This window comes from Candoia aspera, chromosome 3 (assembly GCF_035149785.1).
Source record: "Candoia aspera isolate rCanAsp1 chromosome 3, rCanAsp1.hap2, whole genome shotgun sequence".
Classification (NCBI taxonomy): Eukaryota; Metazoa; Chordata; class Lepidosauria; order Squamata; family Boidae; genus Candoia; species Candoia aspera.
Genome location: NC_086155.1, coordinates 190699565 through 190726579, shown reverse-complemented (window position 1 = coordinate 190726579; position 27015 = coordinate 190699565). Strand labels below are relative to the sequence as shown.

General features: G+C 36.1%; 1 protein-coding gene across 1 annotated transcript in view; it reads left to right on the top strand.

The window, feature by feature from the left end:
* Positions 1-27015, top strand: part of RSPO2 (R-spondin 2) — a 121782-nt gene that overhangs the window by 54251 nt on the left and 40516 nt on the right. Inside the window, exons 2-4 of the mRNA XM_063300270.1 lie at positions 11390-11578; positions 23401-23544; positions 26079-26267. Of these exons, the coding sequence (XP_063156340.1) occupies positions 11390-11578; positions 23401-23544; positions 26079-26267 (522 nt within the window). The remainder of the gene's footprint in view (positions 1-11389; positions 11579-23400; positions 23545-26078; positions 26268-27015) is intronic.

Below are 27015 nucleotides of genomic sequence, written 5' to 3'. Positions count from 1 at the left end.
CTCTGGGTGGTATACACTAAAAACCGTAATAGAATACAATTAAAACAAAACCAAAAAAATCCCCACCCAAATACCCGAAAGCATCCATTAAATGATGAAGAACTGCTGAATAAAATTCTTGAACTAATTTTGTTTCCTTTTAATTGTCGTGTCGTCTAGCTTGCCCTTAATTCACTTCCTAATCTGAAAGTCACATGATTCTTTGTCAGATGTCTTGCTAGAAACCAGATATTTAATGCGTGTAACTTTCCCACACTCTATTAACAGTTTTCCTTATGTAATTTATTAAAAGTAAAAAAAATGAGATAAAGTTAGTTTAGCAAGATTGTTTTCAAGGTTCTTACAGATCAATCTGCTTTATGATTTTATTTAAAATCTTCCCAGGCTGATGGATCATCCTTTTTCCTCTTTTTGAAGAAAAGCCATGGGAGGCTAAAGTGGGTTGGGAGGTTGTGATTCAGTGATCTGTTGGAGCCTATCAATATGTGGTGAACCAGGCCATCACATTAAGCTATAACATAGTTTATTTTAGATGTTTGTCATATTATATGAACACAGGAAGTATATTTTGTTAACCTGGATTTAGGGCTTAGATCAGTCATGAAGTGGGTTCATAGACCTGCACAAAGCCGTTCAATGGATTGGATGAGGAATAATAAAATGCAGTTGCATTCAGACATGATAGAATTAATCATCATATATGAATGGTCAGAAGTCCAGAGAAGTAGTGATACTTCCTCTTCTGAATGGAGTGACATTCTCCCAAAAGAATCTGGAATGCAGTTTGGGAGTGTTTCTGGACCTGGATATCTCTCTACTTTCCCAGACTGATTACCAGAAGTGGTTACCTCTATCAGCTTTGGGTGATATGCCATCCATACCCTTTCCTATTATAGCCTAGGTGAAGACTTCCAGGAAGCAGCACGGAACAGGTACTTACACTGAATAAACAAAACTCTGGCAGAACAAATCAGTGTCAGGACTTTGGAGAGCTCAATGCAGGAAGCTATAAACTATGTTAGTTCTTAATATACAGTAAGCGCTGTTATCCTAGCACCTGCCTATGCTCGACTGAGATCTTTAAAAAACCCGAAAAATCAAGGGATTCCTTAGCTGCAACCTTAGCTGCATATTGCTGATGAGAATTCTCTGAGCCTTTCTGAAGCATGACACTCCTTTCGGGCTGGAAAACTATGGAAGGTCTGAACCCGAGCTTTTAAATAATGGGAGGGCTATAGTATATTTGTATCATATTTTCATTAGATAAATATATAAGATTTGTAACTGCTGTGATGATATATTTCATATTTTTATTATACTTTTTCTGTTATATTCTCACTTTTCTCACTTTTTTAAACACTTGTTATGTATTTCTTTTTTGTTTTGATTATGTATCTTTGTGTATTTTTTTTGTTTTTTTCTGTTATTTCAAAAAGCAATAGAAATTAATAAAAAAGTTTAAAAAATAATAGAAGGGGTACATCCTTAGGGCAGGAAGGCATAAAATGGATACTGAGAGCTTCTCCTAGATAATAGTAGTAATAGTAATAATGTTTATTCGGTCAATGACCAGCAACATGCCTAGATAATAGTAATCTGAGAATTTCTACATTCTGAGTATTCTCCCAAGCTCTATTAGGCTTTTGATCTGAGGTCCATACAATTGTTTGTTTATTTATTTGATTTTTATCCCGCCTTTATTATTTTTATAAATAACCCAAGGCGGCAAATGTACCTAATACTCCTTCTTCCTGCTATTTTCCTGACGACAACAACCCTGTGAGGTGAGTTGGGCTGAGAGAGAGGGACTGGCCCAAGGTCACCCAGCCGGCTTTCAGGCCTAAGGCGGCACCAGAACTCACGGACTCCTGGTTTCTAGGACAGCACCTTAACCACTAGACCAGACTGGCTTGTGTACATGTTTATAGGTTTCAGGTTCAGCTACTTTTACATATCTGTATGGGATTGTCTTTGTGTCTCATCTGGAAACTTCAATTCGTACAGAATGCATAACTGGATTTCAGAGAAGCCACACAATGATTTCAGGCTTTTCATCAATCTCTGCCCCACCATTTTTTTTTTCTATTTCTATTTAGGAAAAAAAATAACAATAGAGAAATGCTATTGTTTCTATTATTATTTTTTTAACAGAAGAAACATTGCCCTGTTTTCCTTTGCTTATCAATATAATATTAGCAGGGAACAATTTGTAGGGAGATGGGATCTTGGCTTGCTTATACAAAGCTTGTTATTGTTTATGAAATGAAAATTGCTTTTAAAGTTTGACATGAGTGATGCCCTATTTATTTATTTATAAAAATGTTGGCTTTGCCCTCTCCATGAATAATTTGGGTGGCGTGAAAACTGTAAAAAAAGGTAATGCATGTGTTACTCATTTTCTCCTTAGTAGGACAGCTGAAATACCAGTAGAAGTATCTTCTTAAAGTTATAGGAATCAGAAATGAGACTTAGCTTCTATTAGAATAGCTATAGAAATTTTTAAAAAATCTTGTGGAGGATGATGATTTCCAAGTTTCCTGAATGTGGTATGATCACAAATAGAACATCACATACCCGATATAACAGTAATCGAAAGGAGTAAATTTGGTAGATGTTACAATACCCAGGGACGGCAGAACCAAGGAAAACATTAGAAAAAAATTGCAAACTAGAGAGATCTAACTATTGAAATGAATAAATTATAGAAAAGCTCTTACAAATTCATCCTTGTAGTTGGCCCATTAGGCAGAATAACAAACAGATTAAATAATTTTTTATAAGAACCAAATATTTTGGCTACAACAATTGAATATTTACAAAAAAAGAAAAACCCACCTTGCTGGGCACACATTTCTTAAGGCATTGTTTGGATCATACCTAGGTTCCTGGCTGGAACTCAAATTTCCAAAGAACACTATGTATTCCTTTGGTTTGTTCTTTATACTGTGTTATTCTTTGATGAATTAAAAATATCATTTTATTTATTTATTTATTTAATTTTTATCCTGCCTTTATTATTTTTATAAATAACTCAGGGTGGGGAACATACCAAATACTCCTTCCTCCTCCTATTTTCCCCACAACAACAACCCTGTGAGGTGGGTTGGGCTAGCTGGCTTTCATGCCTAAGGTGGGACTAGAACTCTCCTACTACGCCTGATTGGCTCTCGGGCTGAGAGCGTGACTGGCCCAAGGTCACCCAGCCAGCTTTCATGCCTAAGGCGGGACTAGAACTGTCAGTCTCCTGGTTTCTAGCCCGTTGCCTTAACCGCTACACCAAACTAGTTGCTATTATATTTTTTACTATTATTTTAGAAGCAATGAAAGAGAAATGTATTGGATGCATAACAAGCAACAAAATGAACAACATTTCCAGAACTGAAATACAAAGTAGATGGACCCGTAACTCTTGATACACAATTAACTGTGCAGTATTGATACACTTTGCAGCTAAAATTTCATTTGAAGCTTTAATTGGAGTAGAGTTGCACCTTCTGGTGTCAGACGCATCAAAGGGGAGTTTGCCACATGTTGAAAAACATATCTGGAGGATACCAGGCTGCACAAGCTAGCCCTTCTATTCTTCCCTGAGGTCTGAAGTGTGTGTGTGTGTGTGTGTGTGCAGTCAGTCATCTTTTGACCTGCTATATGCCATAAATTGTTGGTCAAAATAACTAATGCTGACTAGAATTGAGAAACCAGCCACTTGGGAATGTTTGTGCGATCTATAATCAGCCATCCGCAAGCTAGTGCTCTCCAGATGTATTCAACTAAAATTTCTGCTCTGCCCATCCCACAAGACTGTTGGCTGAGGATGATGAGAGATGGTGTTCCATGCATCTGGAGGCACCAGTTTGGGGAAGGTCGATATATAGCTTTAAAGCAAAGCTTTAGATCTGAAAGAATTAGAGTGAAATGTGTTTTGTTTTCATTCTTAAAATAGTCAGAACCTATCCATTCCTGAACAGCTGTGATCAAGATGTTTTTCCCCAATAGTAGCAATTAAGCTTACTTCAGTGCTGAATTATCTGGTCTTCTCCTTTTGCAGGCTTGTTCATAAAATGCTCTTCTCCTACGCATTGCTATTATCCGTCTCATGAAGGTTTGTGGAAGTGGTTGAACTGAAAGTGGTAGCATTGCTGACGTTCTTGTTTGTTGTTCTAGTGATGAATTCTGACAAGCAATGGTCTTATTGTTGTAAACACAGATATGGCCTGATGGAAGTCATCCTGCATTTATTACAACGTTCAGAACTATTGCAAAAGTTATGTTTTGGGCACATGTCATCACTTCCTCCCATCCCCTGCATGTTTACTCTGCTAATACTTCATGCAATAGCCAAGCATAAAATAAGCTCTTCTCCTCCCTTTTCTTTTTTTGCTTGCCCAAAATATGGGGAAAGGGATAGAAGCCTGTGAACTACTTCAGCTCTCACTCAATAGCTGATAAGTACTTTTGCTTTGACATCCAATAGATCTTCCCCCACTCTTGTCCCTAATAGGCTGAGGTACAATAATGCCTGCATATTCATGATGAATAGTGTGTTCATATGCTAATAATGACAGTGTATTCTTCAAAGGTGGCAAAATATGAGTTTTGACAACCAGCTGCTCTACATGGGAAACATATGGCATCATGAGAAAATTGGGATATCCTTACAAAGACAACCTGTAATTTATTTGTGATATTTAGCTGAGCATATATTTCATGCATTGCATCATGTTCCATCTGTTAGCATAAGGAGGATGGTGGAAAGTAGAGTAGGAACTATGATGGCTACCAGCATTTTCCCCAATGCTGCAGCAATGTGGAATATGTGGCATGGAATATGCCATTAATTACAGCCAATTACATCATTAGTAGTTCTGTGTGTGCCATTAACTGCACTCTGACACACTGGGAAGAAGGCCAGTAAGCAGAACTATGCGTGACTCATCTGTGGGATAGGGAGCCTATACTTCATTCTAGAGATCCAGATAGACTAGTCCAGTCTGCAAAGCCCATTACATTGATGGAAGAAAAATGGTCTTAACTGAAGATCAGGCTTGAAGATACTTATGTAAACAAGTAGATGTAGATCTGTCCAAAATCAATGTTCAGAGCATAACATCATTCTGGGTAGTCAGTTGTTGGTCTTAGCCTCATCTAGAAAAAAGTTTGTGCAATTAAATTAGTTCTTTGAAAGATGGAGAGACATGCTTTCTTAAAAATGCATTGTGCACATTCAGAAAGGAGGAACTGGTGGTGGGAGCACCATCATAATTAGAGATATAGATCCAGGGGTAGGAGGAACCAGTGTTAATACCAATCTGAAAAGTTAGAAAATATTGAAACAAAAATAGCCCAAAAATGTCTGTGTGTGCATGCAGCATGGGGAGGGGGGTGATAGAGTGGAGCATATTATAATTTTAGAACTCTATAAACTGCAATTTTAGCATTAAAACATGATTCATGAAATTGTACATATAGTATAGAATCATTTGGGGGAGAAGGGCAATTTGTATTCCCTCTGATGGTAGTATACCTTGTACTGTGTATAAATAACTTTTCTGAAATAAAAGAAGTATTATTTGCACTCTATACATTATTGGAGAGGTGTATGTGGGAGGTGTAACAAGCAATCTCCCGTCTATTGCTCAGTGAACTTCTGTTCTCTTATCTACCTCTTTGGATCCAAATGTGTTTTTTTTCCTCCTTTTTAATGCATGTGCCATTGTCTCTTTTCCATCACAGCCATTTTCTATCACCTGTTTTGCCTCATGTCAACATACTATAACTCTTCCAATGCATCTGTTGTACATACTATAGTCTTTCCCAGCTTGCAAAACAATTTGGCATTTCTCAGCTATCACAATCTGGTGTCAATCTGGATGTCTTTCTGTGACAATCCAATTCAATTCCGGTTTATAGAATTTGGCAGTATTGTCTTTAGTTGGAGAGAAAAAGAAAATGTGCTTTAAAGCTCTCCTTCATAATTCCTCAAGCTCGGCCATTTGTAGAATTTTTCTTCTACAACCAGGTGTTTGCAAGGTTTTGTCCTAATGTATACAGAATATACTTTTCTTATTTATACTGAAATATAACATTAATATGATGAAAGAACCAAAAAAAAAACATGGATAGGTTTCCCATTTCCATTCCAGATGTTCTCACTTAATATAAAGAATGTTGGTAAAGAGATAAGAGGTTTTTTTTAATATCTAAGAATTTTCCCCCGTATGTTTAACCAAACCCTGTAGGACTTAGAATATTCTTTAAACATAGATCTGAAATGCCAACACAAATCTTCACTAGTTGTTAGGTTCATAAGTACTTTCATTGAAGATCTGCACCTGTTTATAGGTCTACGCTGCAATTGAAATTGATTGAATTGAATGACCAACATTCTCACCACATCTACACTGATTCTTGTATATAACTTAGAATACAAAGAATATAAATATTTTATTAATAAAGTAAAATAATTGGTCTGATGATGTTTTGTATCCATACACACAAAAACTGTGTTTGGCATTCAGTTTTTGGAATGGAATGGATCATCCTTATGTGTGGATGACCCTGTTCTCAGGATCAGAATGCATGTGTTCCTTGAAAATGAATCTCCTTGGATCCTCCTAGAATTTCCATCAAATATGGAAAGCAAACCCTCTTCTATGATAAGGATTTACACCCTACAAATATTTTCATCATTCCATTCCCTGAATGATCTATACATACTGGTTTCAGTGAATTAAAAAAAAGCTTAGAAAATGATATATTAATTGAAGTAGGTTATCTGATTCTTAACAGTTCCTCATGTTTTAAACAACTTTGAAAAGGCCAGTTCTGCTTTGTTAATTGCTGGCAATGAAACTTAAAAGATTTAAGACTTATGGAGTGTTCCATTTGGAGGAAAATATGAGTAAAGTTGACATGACCCTTGTTTCCTTTAGGAAATAGGACTTAGGTGCTTAGAAAACATAAATAGCTTGTCTGTACTGAAAAGCCCATGTTTTTCAAGTTTTGAACCTTTTGAGTCCTGAATGTTTGGAGTAAACTGTGAAGTGTAAATAGCATATGTTCTCAAGGACACTTTTTTGGGGGTTAACATCTCAAGGGGTTTTCCCTTCCTTCTTCTTGGTAATTATAGACTACTCTCATTCTGTACTCACACTCTTAACTGCTGTTGCTAGAGAGGTAAGAAGGAGTTCAAAAGGAAGATGGTTCCAGAGGGAAAACAGCACATACATTATAGATTCACAACATTTGGCTTCAAAGCAGTAATAATTACACTTTGAGTGAAAAGGGTGGGGGTTTCAAAGTGATTTCCATCAGTCTGACTTTGATATTGGTGAAGTACTTTGAACTGAGAAAGAATTAAAAAAAAATAGGGGAGTGCAGAAATACTGGCTTTCCAAAAAATGGAGCAGGCATTGGAGGAGGAGCATGTTGATAGGATGATTGTGAAAACCCTACTGGGAAAACCCATGTTTTTTCCAGTTGACTTAGTAATCTAGGATAATTATGCATTTCTTGGTCTATGAGAGAAATCTGTTTTTTTCCCATTGTCTTCCTTATTCAAAAACCTGAGGCAACTAAAAGCAAGTGTTTCCTGATGAAATAGACACAAACTTGTATTCATTCTCTCCCTCCCTCTCTCCCTCTCAACACACACACACACACGCAAGTAGTATTCTAAAAGAAATCTTACCTTGGATCTTGCTTTGGTACATCAAGGTCTTTCATATCTAGTATACTATTATTTTAATAATGCCAAGGTACGGCTTTGCTAACCCAGTACTATTCAGGTATTTTGGGAATACAATTTCCAGTATTCCCAGGTTTCTATAATAGAAGTAGTAAAACTGACTAAATGTGCAGTCCTTTCCCTGACTCATTTAGGCACTGGCTTAGTAATGACTCTCATTATTCCCCAAGGCTGTCATCACTTTTCTATGACAAATTGGAGAGAAATTTATTTAATTCATATTTTAGGCTGAACCCTGGACGTGGATTCTAACCTAATTTCGAGTTTCTCTAGCTAATATGTATACCAAAAATACACAAACCAACATTTAGTTCATTATTAACAATGTGCATTTTTCTCAGGTTTGTGATATAGTTAGCAGCTAGCACTGTAAAACATGAACTGGATAAAAGCTGGACAAAATTCATATATTCATGAAAATGATGTATAAAATAGATTAGTTTTTTTATTATTTCTTTTGCAAAAATATATTTATAGGCAAAATTGATAAAATGCCTAGTTTTGGAGAAGTAGGCACCAAGTTACATACAAATTTTAGTGCAGGATTTTATAAAGAAATGCTGAAGATAGATCAACCAAATTTGGCAGGTTCAGAAAAATAAGGGAAACCAAAATTGACATAATCACCAATTTGTTTGATAGATAATCCCAAAGATGCCAGATGCTTTTAAATGATTCATTTTATGTTGTTGTTTTTAGGCTCTTCACATCTGGTCTTCTAAATTTATATACCATTCATCATGGTAATCATTATTCACTTAAATCAGCAAACCTATATCCAAATGACCTCATTTGGATATGTCATTAGTAGCAGAAATACAGGAAGTTCCCTCTTCTGTAGAATAGAACTCTGTCATTTGGGAACACATAGCGTGGCTCCAATACCTCTGATATTTCTTCCTTCTGCTTCAGGAAAAAGTAAGAAGGTTGCATATGAGAGGTCAATCTAAGCTGATAGTAGAATGTATAAACAGGTTACATCTGAGGTAATCTCCAGTGCAGAATGGGCCATGCTGCCTTTAAAGAAAGGGCCAGACTCATTGACAGAACAGATGGTTTCATGTAGAAGGTATAATCACCAACATGTGGTAGCAGGAAAGATTCTCCTGTAAATCCAGAGGGTTGCCGCCAGTGGTGTAGCTGACCCTGTGCTAGGTAAACAAATGAGTTGAACCAGAATAGAATATCATCATAAGCTACACAGAAAGGCAGGATAGTTTAATGAATAACATATTGGATTAGGTTTAGTTCACACAATCAGATAATTACAGGAGCTTATAAGAGTGATTAATTCAGTGTGGTATAATGTCTATATGAGTGTGTTTATGAGACATATTCATTTATAAGATGGTTTAGTAGCAAACATGCACTGCTGTTCCCCTATTGGTTCCTCTTCCAAGAGGTGGGAACTCTGTGGCTTCTAAACCATCAATCCAAGGCTTTTGTTTTATTTTATGAATCAACAAATTAAAAGTACAAATACAACTGCAATAAGGGTTCAGCATAACCTCAAAATTGATAAACATATAAAAATGGAAAAAAGAAAAGGTCTGGAAATTATGTTATAAAAGAAAGAAAAGGTCTGGAAATTACATTATAAACAGAGCAATTCCAAAACCTTTGAGCATATTACTCAAGTTTTCATCTTTGCCTCTTCATTGGAAAAAGATTAATTCAAACATTGATAAACAACATGGCTCAACAATCCAGTACTGCATTTCAGGTGTGGACCTCTCCTTCCAACATAATATAATAACTACTTTTGCCCATTCCCATACCCCACACCATTATTTATATTTTGATAGCTGCCAAATCTGGTTATATAACCAAGAACAACATATGTGCTTTAGCACACAACAAGCACTCCAGACTTATATTAAGAATCCAGTTGATCAGCAAAAACAGGTCAAGATGAAACCATGTGAGTCAATGTTGCAACTCCTGAGTAACATTCCAACAAGACAGAGATTAGAACCAACCCGTATCTAGTTTGACACTAATAAAGTGTATTTTCTGAATGCATGACATCAACTATTTCTGGCATCTACAACCAGGATGCAGCCATTAGAAACTTACAGGAACTGAAAGTGTCAGTAACATGAAATCATATCAAACAACCTCCATTCTCCAACTAGGTGCTTTCCATGGTTTTGGCAATTCCAGAAAAAAGCTAAAGAAAACATAGGTGGGAACCCTCTGCTTCCCAGATGTCAATGAACTATAGTGCCACCATTGCCAGCAGTGAGGAATACTGGGTGTTTTAGTTCAGCAAAATCAGGAGAGCCTCAGATTCTATACTGCAACCGTCCTCAGCCTAGCTAGGCTGGTTAGGAATTCTAATATTTATTCATTTTTACAAAAGATTAGTTGTATTTGTATTTATTGCAGTTGAATGGGTCAAAAATAAAAGTTTTTTGACCCCCACCCCAAATCTCATACCCAGGCAGGTAACACATATAGTCTGCAAATGAAGTCAAAACAGATGGCTCTAGCAATGTTTTATTTTTCTTATGTTCTTTGACAAGAATCTATCCACTGTTAGTAATACTCCTGAAATATTATCAGTTAAGGAGTATTTTAATACAAAAATGATCAGACCTTGCTGGTAACATAGCTTACAGAGGGTAATCATTTTCTGATGAGGTCCAAAATAAAAAAATTAAGGAGTATTTAAGTATCTTTCTTAGGCTGCTGCAATACCAAATGTTAAGTCTTGGTCTCCTTCATCTCTCTTTTCTTTCTTAGTGCTTCAAACAGTTGTGTTTTTGTAGATTATAGAAATGCTTTATCTGTGTGTGTATATGTGTGTGTGTGTGTGTATGCACTCTTGATTGCAGTAGATCATTTGACAAATATCACATGACATTCTGACTGATAAGCTAGTTAAAAATGGGCTAAGTTGCATGTGAAATGTCATGGTGAGTGGTTCTGAATTGAACCCTATACTTTTGAACATTTTTATTAATGACTTGAATGAAAAGTGGCAGGAACGCTTATTCAGTCTTTAGATGATACAATAATAGGTACGATAGCTTATAGCTTGGAAATTTAAAAAAAATGAAAACAAGAGTGATGTGCTGAGTTTTAAGAGAAAGAAATATAATAGTGGGAAGGGGAAAGATCCGCACACAGGAACCAGGAATCAAATGCACAGATATAGATTTGGAGCTACTGTACCTGATTTCTCTACTTGGAAAAAAAGACCTTGGAGCAATAGCTGAGTACAAACTGCGTACAGTATAAGAAGGAGTGTGATGTGGCTGCAGAAAAGACTAATGAAATTTGAGGCTTAACAAATACATCATGAGAAGTAATATTTCTACTATATTCTGCATGAAGGCTTCAACACAAGAATTCCATCAATCCAATTTTGTTGTGGATGTTTAGTTGAACAGGGGGTTGGATCTGAAGTCCTAGATACCCATTTCCAAGGTGTTGATTCTATAATATATTACAACAGTGAGAGAAATTTATAAAATATTTAATCATAAGTATATCCTGTCTGCTCAACGCTTCTTTAGTTGTTTGTTGTAAAAGAAAAATAAATGATGCTGCATGATTGTTCTTTACATGGTTAATCTTGGATTTTAATATTACCATTCCTCTTCCCCTCCCCTTCTCTTCCTGAAAAAAAAATCGCAGCAAACTATGGGCCAAATCCAATTTGCAAAGGTTGTCTGTCTTGCTCAAAGGATAATGGATGCATCAGATGTCAACATAAGTTGTTCTTCTTTCTACGAAGAGAAGGAATGAGGCAATATGGAGAATGCTTGAATTCCTGCCCGTCCGGGTACTATGGTGTCCGAGCCCCAGACATGAACAGATGTTCAAGTGAGTTTTCTCTACTTAATGTTTTGAAGTCTATAATTCACTCACTTATGACTTCATTTTGAAAATGATTGAGTGGAGTGCATAAAAATGAAACTTCCATAAATTGTTATAACACATTATAGGATTCTAAAGGAATCTCCAGTTATCTCATATGATACAGTGTATAAATTTATTGTATTTATTTGTCCCTTGTGGCAGAATCAACGCACTTAACTGTTTTTTGTTTTCTTTTTTTGCTCTGCTATTGCATATTTTTTCTTTCTTTCTTTTAGAAATGTTTGCTATTCTGTTTTTAGATACACTTGATTTATCTGGATTTTGGTTCTGATTCTGTGTATGTATTCATTTTTGGAAATTTCATTTTTGAAATAGCACTGGTCCCCCAGCAGGTGAGCTGCTCCACTCCTTGCTTTTGCTCATTTCTTTGGAAAAGTGAGAACTGGGGAAAAGAGGTAAAATCAGAGAGGGGACAACTGAAGTGCCCAGAGTGTGTGTTGTTGTTTATTCGTTTAGTTGCTTCCAACTCTTTGTGACTTCATGGACCAGCTCACGCCAGAGCTTCTTGTCAGTCGTCAACACCCCCAGCTCCCCCACGGATGAGTCCGTCACCTCTAGAATATCATCTATCCATCTTGCCCTTGGTCGGCCCCTCTTCCTTTTGTCATCCACTCTCCCTAGCATCAGCATCTTCTCCAGGGTGTCCTGTCTTCTCATTATGTGGCCAAAGTATTTCAGTTTTGCCTTTAATATCATTCCCTCAAGTGAGCAGTCTGGCTTTATTTCCTGGAGGATGGACTGGTTTGATCTTCTTGCAGTCCAAGGCACTCTCAGAATTTTCCTCCAACACCACAGTTCCAAAGCATCTATCTTCCTTCTCTCAGCCTTCCTTATGGTCCAGCTCTCGCAGCCATATGTTACTACTGGGAATACCATTGCTTTAACTATGCGGACCTTTGTTGTCAGCGTGATGTCTCTGCTCTTAACTATTTTATTGAGATTTGTCATTGCTCTTCTCCCAAGGATTAAACATCTTCTGATTTCCTGACTGCAGTCAGCATCTGCAGTAATCTTTGCACCTAGAAATACAAAGTCTTTCACTGCCTCTATGTTTTCTCCCTCTATTTGCCAGTTATCAATCAAGCTGGGTTTTTCGAGGTTTAGCTGCAAGCCAGCTTTTGCACTTTCTTCTTTCACCTTCATCATAAGGCTCCTCAGTTCCTCTTCGCTTTCAGCCATCAAAGTGGTATCATCTGCATAACTGAGATTGTTAATGTTTCTTCCAGCGATTTTAACTCCAGCCTTGGATTCCAGAGTGTGTATTAATACAAATACTTATTATCAAGAAATAGTTATATCCTTTCTAAAAGAAGAGAATATCTGTAGCTCAGGGTTGAACTGTGGAGTCCTTGGTCCTCTCTGAGCTTGGTTGTTTGCTTGCAGACGTTTCATCGCTCAACTAGGCAACATCATCAGTGTGAGTGAGTGTGGGGTTTGCTCCCTACCAGTTACTATATACAGTAACTTGCCCTGCCAGTGTTGGTGGGGGTGTGTTTTTTTCCTTGGTAGTTGCTTGATTCAGGGTAATTGGTCGTTGATACTGCCTTGAATCAAGGAACTACCAAGGAGAAGACCACACCCCCACCAACACTGGCAGGGCAAGCTACTGTATGTAAACAGGCAGCAAACTCCACACTCTCTAGCACTGATAATGTTGCCTGGTGGGGCAACGAAACATCTGCAAGCAAAGAACCAAGCTCAGAGAGCACCAAGGACTCCACTGTATTTCAGTTAACAAATTGAAATGCTTAAATCTGTGTTATTTTATAATACAAAGTATTTAACTCTTTTATTCTGTCTCAATAAATGATCAAATAAGTCCTTTTTTGCTAACATATTATAGGCAGGCATTTTGGTCAACTTGAGCATAATGCTTCTTAGAAAAGGAAATTGTTATGGCCATTCAATGTTCAGTGACCAGATGATAATTCCACTTTATTTTTTATTAGTCATCCCTTCCCTCTAACCTTGAGTATAATCTTCACTTCTGGGCCCCCCATTTTAAGAAGGACTCAGACAAAGTGGAAGAGATCCAGAGAAGAGCAACAGGGATGAGCAGAGGCCTGGAAACTAGTCCTGTGAAGAGAAACTGAAAGAAATAGAAATGTTTTATCTTGAGAAAGCCAACAGCAGTCTTCTAGTACTTGAAAATAAGTCATACAGAAGGAAGTCAACAACAGAAGATGGAGTAATGGACTTAAATTATAGGAAGACAGATTTGGTTAAAAGTTAGGAAATTTTTCCTAGCAGTAAAGCAGTTCAACAATGGAACCAATTACTCAGAGTTATGGTAGCCCCCTTACCTAGATGTGTTCAGTGGAAAAGATTCATGGTTAGGGATGCTTTACTTGGATTCCTGCAAAGAACAGGGGATGGGGCTTGATGGCCTAGATGGATCCTTTCAATTCTGTTCAAGTGTAAGACGAAATCCCTGTTTTGGTGGTTTGAGACAAATCTAAACTCTCAAGGTTTCTGCCCTTTCCCCACACTCACTGCCAAAGTAACTGTGAGAGAAGAGATTAAAAGTTTTGATTCTGCTAACTGTAGGGTACCACTTGAAAGCTTCTACCCATGGCAAAAGAATAATTCTAACCCATTTGAAGCTTAACAAGCTGTTCTTCTTTTATTACGAGTAATGGAAATAAACCAATTTCAAAGCACAGGTTTTGAAACTTCATCAAGCATTAGTAAGGTTATTTGTAGCTTAAGGCATAACTGAAACAATGAATCTGAGGACTGTCTGCCTCATTCATGCTGACCGTTGATTCAGTGTTGCGTCCAAATGCAGACACTGTGTCTCTGAATGTCCTCTTCAGCATATGTTAAAAAAAAAGATGTCTTTGTGTAGAGCTGACCTTGTGGTGAATTCAGGGACACCCCCATGCAGTTTTCTTGGCAACCATACAAAAGTGGTATGCCACTGCCTTCTCTTGGGACGGTTTTCAATTTCCCAATGTAGCCTACTGGCCAGGGATTTCCTAATAGAATCTCAGCTGTGCTTGACTCTCTTTAGCTTCTGAGCAAAGCCAGGTGTTGAGTTCACTGGAGCACAACCTCCCCTGAACCTTTTCTGAAATACCACCGTGAGCCTAGTTTGACTTTTTGGTTCAGAAGCTGATTGAAAACAAGGGAGTGAACTCTGTGTGCTCACATTGTCTCTCCACCACATCCTAGTATTTCTGTTTTTTAAATTATCTTAAGCACTATTATAACAAATCCCTTAAATTTACAATAAGTTAATATTAAGCAACACAGCAGTCTTTATTGTTAATGTTGAGTAAATACATTAGTAGCTTTCATTGTGTCCGTTTTCCTGTTTCCTGGCAGATTAATATTGTCAACAAAATATTTGTTAAATGCTATGGATTATAACTCATAGAATTTTGTTATCATTTAGTCCTCCTTTTCCTTTTCAAATATTCCATATTTTATTCAGCTTTAGCCTAGTCTAAACCATCACAGTTCTCAATAGAAGATTATCCTGTCCTGCTTGTTAGGAACAAATAATCTCTCTGTAAATAAAGTTTAGCGCATACTTTTAAGAACATAAGAACAGCTGTCCTGTATCTATCCAGTGGCCATTCTAATCCAGTGTTCTGTGTCACAGTTTAGTAAAGGATTTTTTCTTTCTATTCTTTTATTTTTTTTAGTTTGTATTATTTTTATCACTGTAAGTGTAATTTTTAATAAAATTACTGTTAATGTAAAAATAAAATATTATTCCTGGACTTTATACACTTATGGGGAATAGTCTTTTTGACATATGTATCACTTCAGTTGTGAATGATACAGCTAATTCTTTCTTTCATTCATTCATCTCTGTCTTTCTCTATTTGATGTGTTATATCCGACAATTTGTCTGGGAGGTTGAGTGGGCATATGTAGTACAGCTTCTCAATTTTCCCCCTATAATAACCACTCCGTAAGGTTGGGTTGTGAAATATTGACTGGTCTAATGGGCTTCCATGGCTGAGGATGGATTTAAACCTAGTTCTCCCCAGTTTAAATCACTATAGCAGATTGAAATAATCACAATTTTTTCTTGGAAAATCAGTACCATTTTGTTATAGGATTTCTTTTTTAAAGAAAAAATATTTATTTGTTTATACATGCTAACATTTACAAACTGCCTGCTTCACATGGCTCAAGGCACTTTTATAGGTATAGCCAAACCTTAAACTGAAATAAATACAACAATATTCCATTACCAAAACTAAGTAAGGCAGCCCAATCACCATTCACATCCAAAGTCTCTGGGAAAGAAAGCTGAGTTATTGCAAGCATCCTGGACTTGCAGAAGGAGGGAGGGAGGGAGGAGAAACCAGTCAGTTTGTACCAGGCATGGCAGGTTTGCTCCATCACCTGATGCTCCCTGATCATTGCTGATCCCAACAGCAGTAAGACTCTGGATTTTGTCTTAGGTTCAGCTCTGTATTCTTTCCTTATGTGGAGGGAAGATGGGTGGGTGGGGAAGTGGAGAGAGCTAGGTGTTCAGAGTTTATACAAAAACACTTTAAACTCATTACATCAAGCCAAGTATTTGTCTTGTTTTCTTGTTTTCTGATCTCTATCACTTTCCTTTTTTGTTTCTGTTTATTTGTAATTTCAGCTTTATCCAGTTTTACACTCTTAAATTATATAAAAAGTTGTAGTACTGTTTCTCATAATGTATATTAGTGTTCAGTTCTTTTTTCCTACAGTTGGTTATTAAAAGTAGTTCTGGCATGATTTAAAATCCCCACTGATCAGTATAAAACTGAGTGGGATGGGATATTTAATAAATTAATACAAAGATTAAAGTATCTGAGCACAAGACATTGTTGGCATTTTCTATTTCTGGATGTTTTCTTATTTGCACTAGAAATTGGCTAAAACCTGACAGTGATTTTAAAATGTTAGGCTAAAATGACACGGTAAATAAGTGTAGCAGAGAATCACAAAGGTTCTCTGATTTTCAGCAGTAATGAGGATGATGATGATGTACATACGACCTTATCTCAGTAGATCAAAGTAGCTAGTGAGAATTAAAACAAAAGTTTTAAAAAATCAACATCTTAAAGCTGTAAAATAAATACAACCAAAAAAATAAATAAAATAAATGTTAACAAAGCTTACATGTGTCTACTCAGAAGACTTTATCCGTCTGAGACTTCCATCTATGCAGTCAATTCTTCTATGATGACAAGGCGGTGTTCCCAAGTATGCATGCGCTCATATATGTATTGTCTACCTACTGTAATCACTAGACTCCTGGTGGTTTTGCTGGATAATAGTTCAGAGCAAAGACAATTTTTAAAAATAAACTATCCACAGAAGGATTCAAATATATAAGATTATAAACTTATAAAACCATAAAGTCAATTAGATTAATTAGAATTGGGTATATCACTCAGTTCTAAAATCAAAAAGTTTGCTCAGTTTCTGGAAGGCAAAAAGAATGAATGTCAACCTAAGTTTTAAATAAAAAATATCCTTTAAATAATGAAAGAATATGTATGTATGAATGAACCAGATGAAAAATTCAACTGTGAATTACTTTTGAGGAAAAGGAAAGACCAATCTACCTACCTACCTGTTCTTTGCAGACAGAAATGCCTAAGTAAATGAGTCTAGAAAACTCGTTAGATCCAACAAATATTTACAGCTTTGAAACTGAAATAATTTGATAATAGTACAATTTTTATCATTCAGTCAAAGTGTATTTAATTCAAATACACAGAAAACGTGCATAGGATTTCAGCCCAAAAACAAAAAACGGCATTTCTATAACTATATATTTTTAAAGACCTGGTTGTAACCATCAATATTTGAAGGTTTCTTTTTGCTGGATTATGTCAGTAAAATATCCATGAAATCTCTTTGACTTTAATCTCTCTGGATTCCATTTAGATTTAAATTTAATTTAAATTTAATTTAAGACATTTTTTTATTTGTGAAAATTCAAGGCAATACCTAAATGCCAAAGGAGGCTTGGGGAATATTTAATATCTTGCAGTTTTATTCCTCTTTACTAATTGCAGAATGTTTCATTTTTAAAAAAACCCTCTTCATAAAGTTGTTCCAGTTCTTTGGGTCTCTGTTGCCAAAATTCTTGGTTGCATTTTTCCCCTTTTTCTTACACTATGCTTTTGTTTGCTCTTAATCAGTTTCTCTGCTCCTTCAAACTTCTGTTGTGGCTTGGAACCTATCAAGGAGAAAAAAAAGTCAATAAAGCTTATTCCAATTCTGCTTTCCTTAAAAATATAAAACCATCTTGTATTATGTTGATATGCCTTTAAGACATGGTAACATAGAGCAATATTTCTGATATTTACATTTATGGGAATTTGACACTAACTAAAAGATTTTCCTTTGGTTTTGATTCAGATATTTGATATATGTGGTTGAATCACTGATGTGGAGTGGAAAACTTTTTCCACTTTTTGTAAGTTTATTGGTAATAGTGAAAAAAAGGCCAATTTGCAAATCTAATATTAGGTAAAGTTGGCATTTTAAAAATTAATCCTTTTTTAGTTTTTACTCTAGCAAGTATATGAATTAATTTCTAAGTGGGATAAGGGAATAAACATGTCAAACATTTAAATTTTGAAATTGATCACATAAATGATTAGGGGTTTTGGTTTTTTTATTTGTTTAGTGATTATAGAAGTCTGAATGTTTATCAGTATATTTATTTATAGAACACAGCTTGAGGGGATTGAATATTTCCCAATGTTAACTCAAAATTTTCCAGTGCAGGTTAGCCAGTGTAAAGTAGCCTAATTTACATAGAAAAACATCTGATTCAAAATGTTCTGGAAAGCCCACCTGTGAATCTGAATATAATAGCACTGTAAGGTGGAAATGGGCTCCTTAGCAAGTAATTGGGCAAAATAAATGCTTGTATATTTACCTCTACCTTCTTTACTTCTGCGATTATGGGATTCCTTTAAAAAAGAAAGTGATAGGACAATGGTATGGTCTGAATGACCCATAAAATATTATCACAATTTTAATTTAATAAAATAACATTGCCAAGAATGGAATATGAGAACAGTTTACTTCTATGAACTTCTATGAACTGGCCCCTTCTTTGTGAATATGAATACACACAGCTTGCCCTACTCAACACTGCATACTATATAGAAGTTGTTCAGAGATCTGTCCATGTCAAAAAGATTTATAGTCCTTTTTTTGTGTTAAAAAAAAGGATCATCCAAACTTTGTGTTTGCCTATTATTTCTTGTCTATAAAATACTTCTTGTGCTGGTAGCCACAAAGGTATTTTTGGACACAACCTGGGTTTGTATCTATCCTATGTTCTTAATATGGCACATCTAACATAATGATTTTTAAAATCCACATTAACTTTGACTTTATTGTACCACAAATATCCATTCTACCCAAATCTCATGTCTTCTACTGTATCTCCAAAAGCCTTCTGTTTCTCAGCAGCACCCATTCTTTCATTCAAACCAAACAGCAAGCTGCAAAATACAATTTCAAATCAGGTAAACCCAATCCTCCTCTTTCCTTTGCATCCCAAAACACCTTATATTTAACTCGTGGTTTTTTCCCTTGCCACACAAATTTAGATATATCCTTTTGCCACTGTTTAAATGGTACATCAATTGTCAAAACAGGTATTGTCTGAAATAAAAACATCATTCCAGGCAAGACATACATTTTTATCACAGAAATTCTCTCCAGCAATGACAGCTGTAATTTCTTCCATCTTGACATGTCTTTAAATTTCATTCCATGTCATTCAAATAACATAATTATTTTCAAATAACATACAATTCATATTTGTCATAGTGATACCCAGTTATTTACTTTCTTCTCAATCTCAAAACCCATTTTATTCATCAATTCTGTTTGATCTTCTATTTTCATCTTTTTTGTTAACATCTTCATTTTCGTTTGTTAATCTTACAACCTGCTAGTGTACCAAATAATTGTTTTTAAAGAATTTTTTTTTACAGTCTTCCACTATTACTTCTTTCTGTAGCAACATTTCATTTAGTCTCCATCTAAAAGACCTAGGTTTCCTTTTATATACCAAACTCAGAGTTATGATCTAAAAAAGTCTTTGGTAATATCTCTACTTTATGAACCTTGGCAGCCAAATTCTTCAAAATCCAAATCATATCTATTCTTGAAAAGAATCAGAAAAATTCATACATTCTCTTGAATTGCCATTTTTCTGTCTCCATATATCAACAAGCCCTAAACTGTCCTTCAAATTTAAAAAAAAAACAAAAACCCTTTGGTTAAAAAAACACCCTTGTGTAATTTTAATATTTTTCTTAGAAGTTCTGTCTAGTTGTGGGGAGATCACTCCATTACAATCCCCCATCAAACACCAATTTTCATAAGGAAATCCCATTAGTTTGTCCATAAGACCTTAATAGAACAATAATTTGTCCTTATTTTGGGCATACATTTCCAATATCAGAGTTTTAGCCCCACGCAAAATAACTTCAACCTCAACAAATCTACCATGCTCATCAGTCAATACAAGTTCCAGTTTTAGTTGCGGGTTTATATACAAACCAACCCCATTTCTTTTTTTAGTTCCTGACACAATAAATTCTTCACCCAAATTTTATAAATCAAATATTTTATGTCCTTTTTTTCTAGTATGTGTCTCTTGTAGGCAAATTATGTCTTGTTTTAATTTTTTCAAATAATGAATTTTTTTTTCTCTTTTGAGGAGAATTTGCTCCGTTTATAGTTCATGTTAAGCATTTGTAATCCATGATCAAACCAAAAATTTAGAAAAGCCAATACCTGTAGCACTTAATTCAGTATCATCTCATCCAATTTCCTGTTGCATCTATTGAGGTTGACACTTCCATTTGAATGTCCTCCAACTCTTCTTTAATTTTTTCTAGAAATTCTCTCCTCTTCTGGACAGAATTTAGTTGGTACCTCTGCTGTTTTAAAGTAAAGATTATACTTTCCAATTTATCCCATCAAAATGGAATCTTTTTCTGTTTAAGTCTATCAGTCAAAAAGAAATACTCTTTTCTCTTATGCAATATTCTAATCAGAATTTCTTTAAGCACAATCTCATCTGTATTATTGCTCTTCAGTCTTATATTAAAATGCTGCAGCAAAACTTGACTTCTTGTCTTCTTCCTGACAAAGTGCACCAGGACATCCCATGGAACAGTTCTTATTTTCACAAATCTTGTATTTATTCTACATATTTTATCAATTTCTGCCTCTGTATCCCCTTCATCCCATTCAAAAACACTTGATAAAACTTTAATAACCTTTTCTCTAATATCTTCACCAGAATTCTCTGGAATTGCTCTGAAGCTCAAACAAAATGCCTTCTCTCTCAATTCCAGTAATGCCAGATTATCTAATTCTCTTTCCAGTGCTCTATTTATAACTTTTACTCTCTAGAATTTCCACTTGGTCATTAATTTGTTTTATATCTCTGTCACTTGTTTTACAGAGCTTTCCATCTTCTTAACTTCTTCTTTCATTTCCTCTTTCATCTTTACAAGTCTTTCATCCATTCTTTTTTCAAAAGCGGTCCATTTAATATTAAGTGATTCAGACAAACGTAATTCCTCAAACATTTTCCAAAGTCTGGTGTAATTCCTCTTTCTACGGGCTGGTCTAGCAATCCCCTCCTCACTTCTCCTGGTTTTGCTGCTTTTCTGAAGGTTGCCATTGTAATATTGTAATCCAAAAGTGAAAGTGTCTCAATTACAAGGGAAAGAGTAAAAGGCGGGCTCCCCGCACTCCCATTTTTTTCTGTTCTGTCTTCCTGTGCTTTTAATACTTTCATCTCAAATGGCACTCCACAGTTACAGTCACCATCACAGTCTGGCTCATATTACCTTTGTCTTTTGTTTTATAAAATCCACCAATTGCATGCACTCTTTAATAGTAAACATAACATTCCCACAAAGGTCCAGTCCGTTTTTCTGTTTAATTCCAATTTGTTCAAAAGCACTTCCACCAAAAATCAGCCTTTCAAAATTACTGCCCCCTTTATCTGTTTTAATCTTTCTTATATTCAATCCTTGTTAAGCTTTTTACTAAAAATTTAAATCCTTTGAACCTCCCTTTTTTCCCTTTTTTAATCCAGAAAGAATGTTGACTCACCAAGTGGATTTCTCTTACCCTGCTGCTCAGAAAATCTCTCTTTAGCTGTAACTTGATTACATCCAAAAGTGGTTAAGAAAGTGAGGCTTTTGTGAACCTTGTGTCCATATAGGCTGCATTACGGCTGTGAATTTGATTGAATTCCCTTGATTCCCATCTTCTTGACTCATGAGTCGACTAGAAAAACCGCGGTTCCTGCAGTATCATTATGAGCAGCAGCTGCCTCGGGTGCAAGTGGATGATCTCTTGATCTGTCCTTGTCTGGAGAGACTGCACTGGCCAGAATTCACTATCTGGCTGTCAATCTCCTCTGCAATGCCATCCCTGCTCCTTCAGGGACATCTAGTCCACCATAGATATCCATAGACATAGACCTGGAAGCCCATACAGCTTTTGTTAAAAGCCCAAATCTTTTATCGTTTCCAGTTCTTTTTCCCTTTTATAATCTATTGTTTTTAAACCACTCACTTCAAAACCTCCTTTCCCTCCTGTATTGGTAATGACACTTAAAATGTGACCTCTCTGCCTCTTTCTCAACTTAAGGCTTAATTATTGACCAATCTATTTTTACAACTTGATTTAACAATAAATATTGAAAAAGTATATCTGATTAAAAACAAAATAAACAGAAACAATACCTCTACTTTCTAATAATTGGTTCCAAAATAAAATTAAACATAAAAATAATTTTACATTAAGAAACCAAGAGCTAAATTACATAATATGTACAATGTGGACTACAGAGCAACATTTTCTGATTTACATTTAGCCTATTTCTAAAAAGTTTAGCAATATGCTTCACTTTAAAAGTCAATTCAAAGTGGGAAGTAGAAACGCAGAGTAATAAAACTCTCTCAAATTTTGTATTAAAACCACAGAACAGCTTAGGAAGAATAACAACATAAATTCACCTATATTTAAGAACAAGTTGCCTGACACATATTGTGACAACTGCATGCAGGAAAGGGTTCTCCCTTCCTCCCAACCCTTTTGTTCATAAATTTCTATACATACCCTGCATATGGATGGTTTAAAAAAATTCTATTGATGTTAATGGATTTTAAAAAACAAACCATGCATCCATGCAGGGTGTGCATGAAATGTTTATAAAAGACTATCTATGAGAAAAGGAATAAGATATTTGCTCCACACATGTGATCCCAAATGTGTGAACCATCTGTGCATTTATTCTAGTGTATAGTAAATCTAGAAGAGCTGCCGCACATATTTAAAAGTCATGTAAGTGCATATGAGTTGGGAAAACTCCAGTGTTATTCCAGTCACTTTGGTGAACTGGGAATTCTAATTGAAGTATTCAGTCCACCAGTCTTCTCCAATCTGATGTTCTAGATCAGTGTTTCTCAAACCTGGTAACTTTAAGATGTGTGGACTTCAATTCACAGAATTCCCTAGCGTGCTGGCTAGGGAATTCTGTGAGTTGAAGTCCACGTATCTTAAATTTGCCAAGTTTGAAAAACACTGTTCTAGATGTTTGGGGACTCTTAAGTCCCAGGATTCCCTTTGGCCTTGCTGGCTGGAGATCTTGGGAATTCTACTCTTACTATAATTTGAGGGACTACAACTAGGTATCTTGCTCCCTCTGTGTTATATTGCTTCATAAGTTACCAAACTCAGAAAAATGTGTTTTTCCTCTTCAGGATGCAGAATAGAGAACTGTGATTCTTGTTTTAGTCGAGACTTTTGCACCAAGTGTAAACCTGGGTTTTATCTCTACCGAGGCCGTTGCTTTGGAGAATGCCCTGATGGTTTTGCCCGTTTAGAGGAGACTATGGAATGTGTGGGTGAGTGCTTAGACATTATTTCCTCTCTATTAGCTTTCCTTGTTTTGTTTAAGTCTGCATCCTAACCTTATTTTGCAAAATCTTTTGAGTCTATTATTTTCTGCATCTGGTTAGTCAGGCTGTTTATATGTAACTGCTTCTTTTTACAGGTAGTCCTTGCTTAGTGACTGCAGTTGATTCTGGTGAAATGGTCACTAAGTGACACAGTTGCCAAGCAAACCATGTGACTGAGAGAGAGAGAGAGATGCTGCGAAGATTGCTGCTTGCTGCCGTCTCATTCAGATACAGTTCTCTTGTACAGTGTCCTGTGCCTGACCTGTTTTTTTTCCCCCTTTTTTCCCCCTTCGCTGGGCGGAAACATAGCTTAAAAGACTATTTCTTCCTGAGCTGCTTTTGTCCACTGCAGTGCTTCCCTAAAAACTGCTAAGTGCAGGTTAACTAGCTCAGCTCTGTGACCTTAATTAGTTGATTAGAAACCTCTGGCATGGCAGCTGCTGCCTGAAACTAACCAGACCTTAATCAGTTTCACACTGAAGGCTTTTCTTATTGTAAATGTGGGCATTGGTTGCAAAGTTACTTTTTCATCACCATTGTAATAGCGAATGGTCACTATCCGAGGCAGTTGCTAATGAGGACTACCTGTACCTGCAAAATGCTATTGCATTGTTTTAGCCCCAGCTGACATTACTCATTCCCTATAAAACTATTCTACTATGTAACATGAGAGTTAAGCAGTCTTAGCAACAACCTTCTCTACTGCCAACATGGCATCTCCACATATGAACTAGTTCCTTGTTCCCGCTGTAAATGTAATTGCATATAATCCCATTCTAGAATAGTCTTACACCATGTTGTGTGTTCAGGCCCACAACTAGGGTCTGTGTCACCCGGGGCAAACATGGGTTCTGTGCCCATTTTGGTGCCCCACCAGTGTGGCTCCTGGGGCACATGCCCTGCTTGCCCCCCCCCCCCAGTTGCGGCCCTGTGTGTGTTTCATACACAGAAAGGTCATCAGCCATTGATAGGATGCTCGATCATCTTCAGGCAATGGTGGGAAGGATGTCAGAGTAACAAATTCTTTTTCTTTTGCATTCTTGGAATTACAGACAAATACGTTTGGTGTGTATGTGTGTGTGCATCTGTGTGTTTAAGTAAAATTATTATCTTGTTAATAGTACAAAATCTAGCTGGAGGCTGACATAGGTTTATAAGTTCACACATTACATCATTGCATTAAAATGTTGGCTATTGCTTGGTGTATAAGCTAAATGGAAATGGCTAATGCGCTATAATAAAGTTAAAGCAATGCTATTCATCTGACTGTTAATAAATCTAGAATAATGGGTCCCAGGGAAATATCTGTTTCTGAAACCTGATGGCATTTCTCCAAATAAATCATAAGGATGCTCTGAAGCACTCCTGTGTTTAGTTACTTTGCAATTTAAGAAATGTTTTGTTCCTTCAAGTCAGTTTTGACTCCTGGCAACTGTTCCCTGCAGTTTTCTTGGCAGCATTTTTCAAAGGCCATTGCCTTCTTCTTGAGGCTGAGAGAAATGACTGGCCAAGGTCACCCAGCTGGTCTTGTCACTAAGGTGAAACTAGGACTCACCATCTCTTGGTTTCTAGCCTGGAGCCTTTCACCACAACACCAAATTGGCTCTCAATTTAAGATACTGTAGGTTGCTATAAAATAATCCTCCTCATTATTAAGACATCATTTGGGGTAACAACACACTATATTAAATCTTTAACAGCAAGTATTCTAGAGGTGGCTATAAAAAGATTTCATACATGTTAACACATGCCCTATGAAAGTTCATTATACTAATTAATTCTGTCTAGATTTTGTTGGTGATATTGGTGATAATAAATAAAACTGCATGTTTTTGAGGAAATTGGAAAATTACATAACAGGCTTTAATACTTAATGTTAGTTAGCAAGCCAGGCTGAAATCTAATATTTGCCAAAAGAATATGAATATCTTTAGTGTCCAATTTTATTTTTCATTTTCTAAGATTTGAAATATAAGAATTGTGGCATATAAATTAGCTTTGCATCAAACTATATCCTTCTGCATGTAAGATTCCCATAAGTTGCATCTAAATTTTCCTGTGACTTCAAGTAAATGCTTGCAATCAATTAATCAAAGGATTTTAATAAAATCAATTTTAGAACTTTTGGCCACCTAAAGTAGGTACTTTAAAATATTCCAATGAAGTTTGATTGATGACATGGTGAATTATTTCAGTTAATATGAGTAATTTGAATTATATTTTGGCTATAATGCATATTTTCTTTAAAAACAAATAAATGAAAGATTTAGAAGACGGCTGTGTTAGAGCAATCTATTTTAGGCCTATCCAGATATTACTAAATAATATATAGTCTTTCAGATTCTCTTGGACTCTTCATCAGGCTAGGGAGTAAACCTAATAAAAAATGTGCATATTTTCATTTTTCCCCCAGGGTCATATATTCTGGAAGGTGCAAGATGACAAGAGGTACTAACTAGTGTGTGTGTTGGTTTTCTCAGAAGGTTGTGAAGTGGGCCCGTGGAGCGAGTGGGCAATTTGCAGTACAAATAACAAGACCTGCGGCTTTAAGTGGGGTTTGGAAACAAGAACGAGGCAAATTGTGAAAAAGCCAGCAAAAGACACGATACCATGTCCAACCATTGCAGAATCCAGAAGATGCAAAATGGCCTTGAGGCACTGTCCAGGAGGTAAGTACACTAAATGTCAAAACAAACATCACAAGCACTTATTTCTGACCAAAGCTGGCCTTGTTTAACTCTGAGGTACTGAGTGTTTTTCTTTGTTTTTGAAAATCAAGCAAAGAGGCCCCTTTTCTCTTAACACACATATGCTGAAGTACAGACCGTATCTCATAGAACAAATGAATGCAATTTTGAAACAGCCTACATAGAACTTTGTTCTGCAGTAATGTAAGACAAGGTTTTGTTAATAAACTGCAAGGAGTTCAAGGAAGAGACAGCCCAACTATATGCCTGTGTGGTCAGAATTACCATGAACTCAGTGGCACTTGCTTCCAAGTACTTGTGTACAGCAATTTCCCCAAGATGGTGCCCACCAGATGGATCAGATTATAATTCCTAATAACTTTGCTGGTTTGGAACTGGGGGATCTGTAGGCCAACACATCTGGAGAAACAGGAAAGCCTATGTACTGTATTGCAGATCTAATTGGAAAGCTTTTTAATGCAATGTGATATAATAGTCAAATAACATACTTGTGCTTTATAGCCCATTTGTGGTTAGGGATAGATCATTCCTATATTTTGCTGCCTTCTATAATTAATTATGATTTGACTATGTTGTTGTTGTTGTTTTTGTTGTTTTACTTTGTAAAATTAGCTACCTCCTTCATTCTCTGCTCATTCTTGTTAATTACAGAGGAAATGCTAAGGGATAGAAAATTGGGTGACTTAAGTATCTGTTAATGATGAGGGTC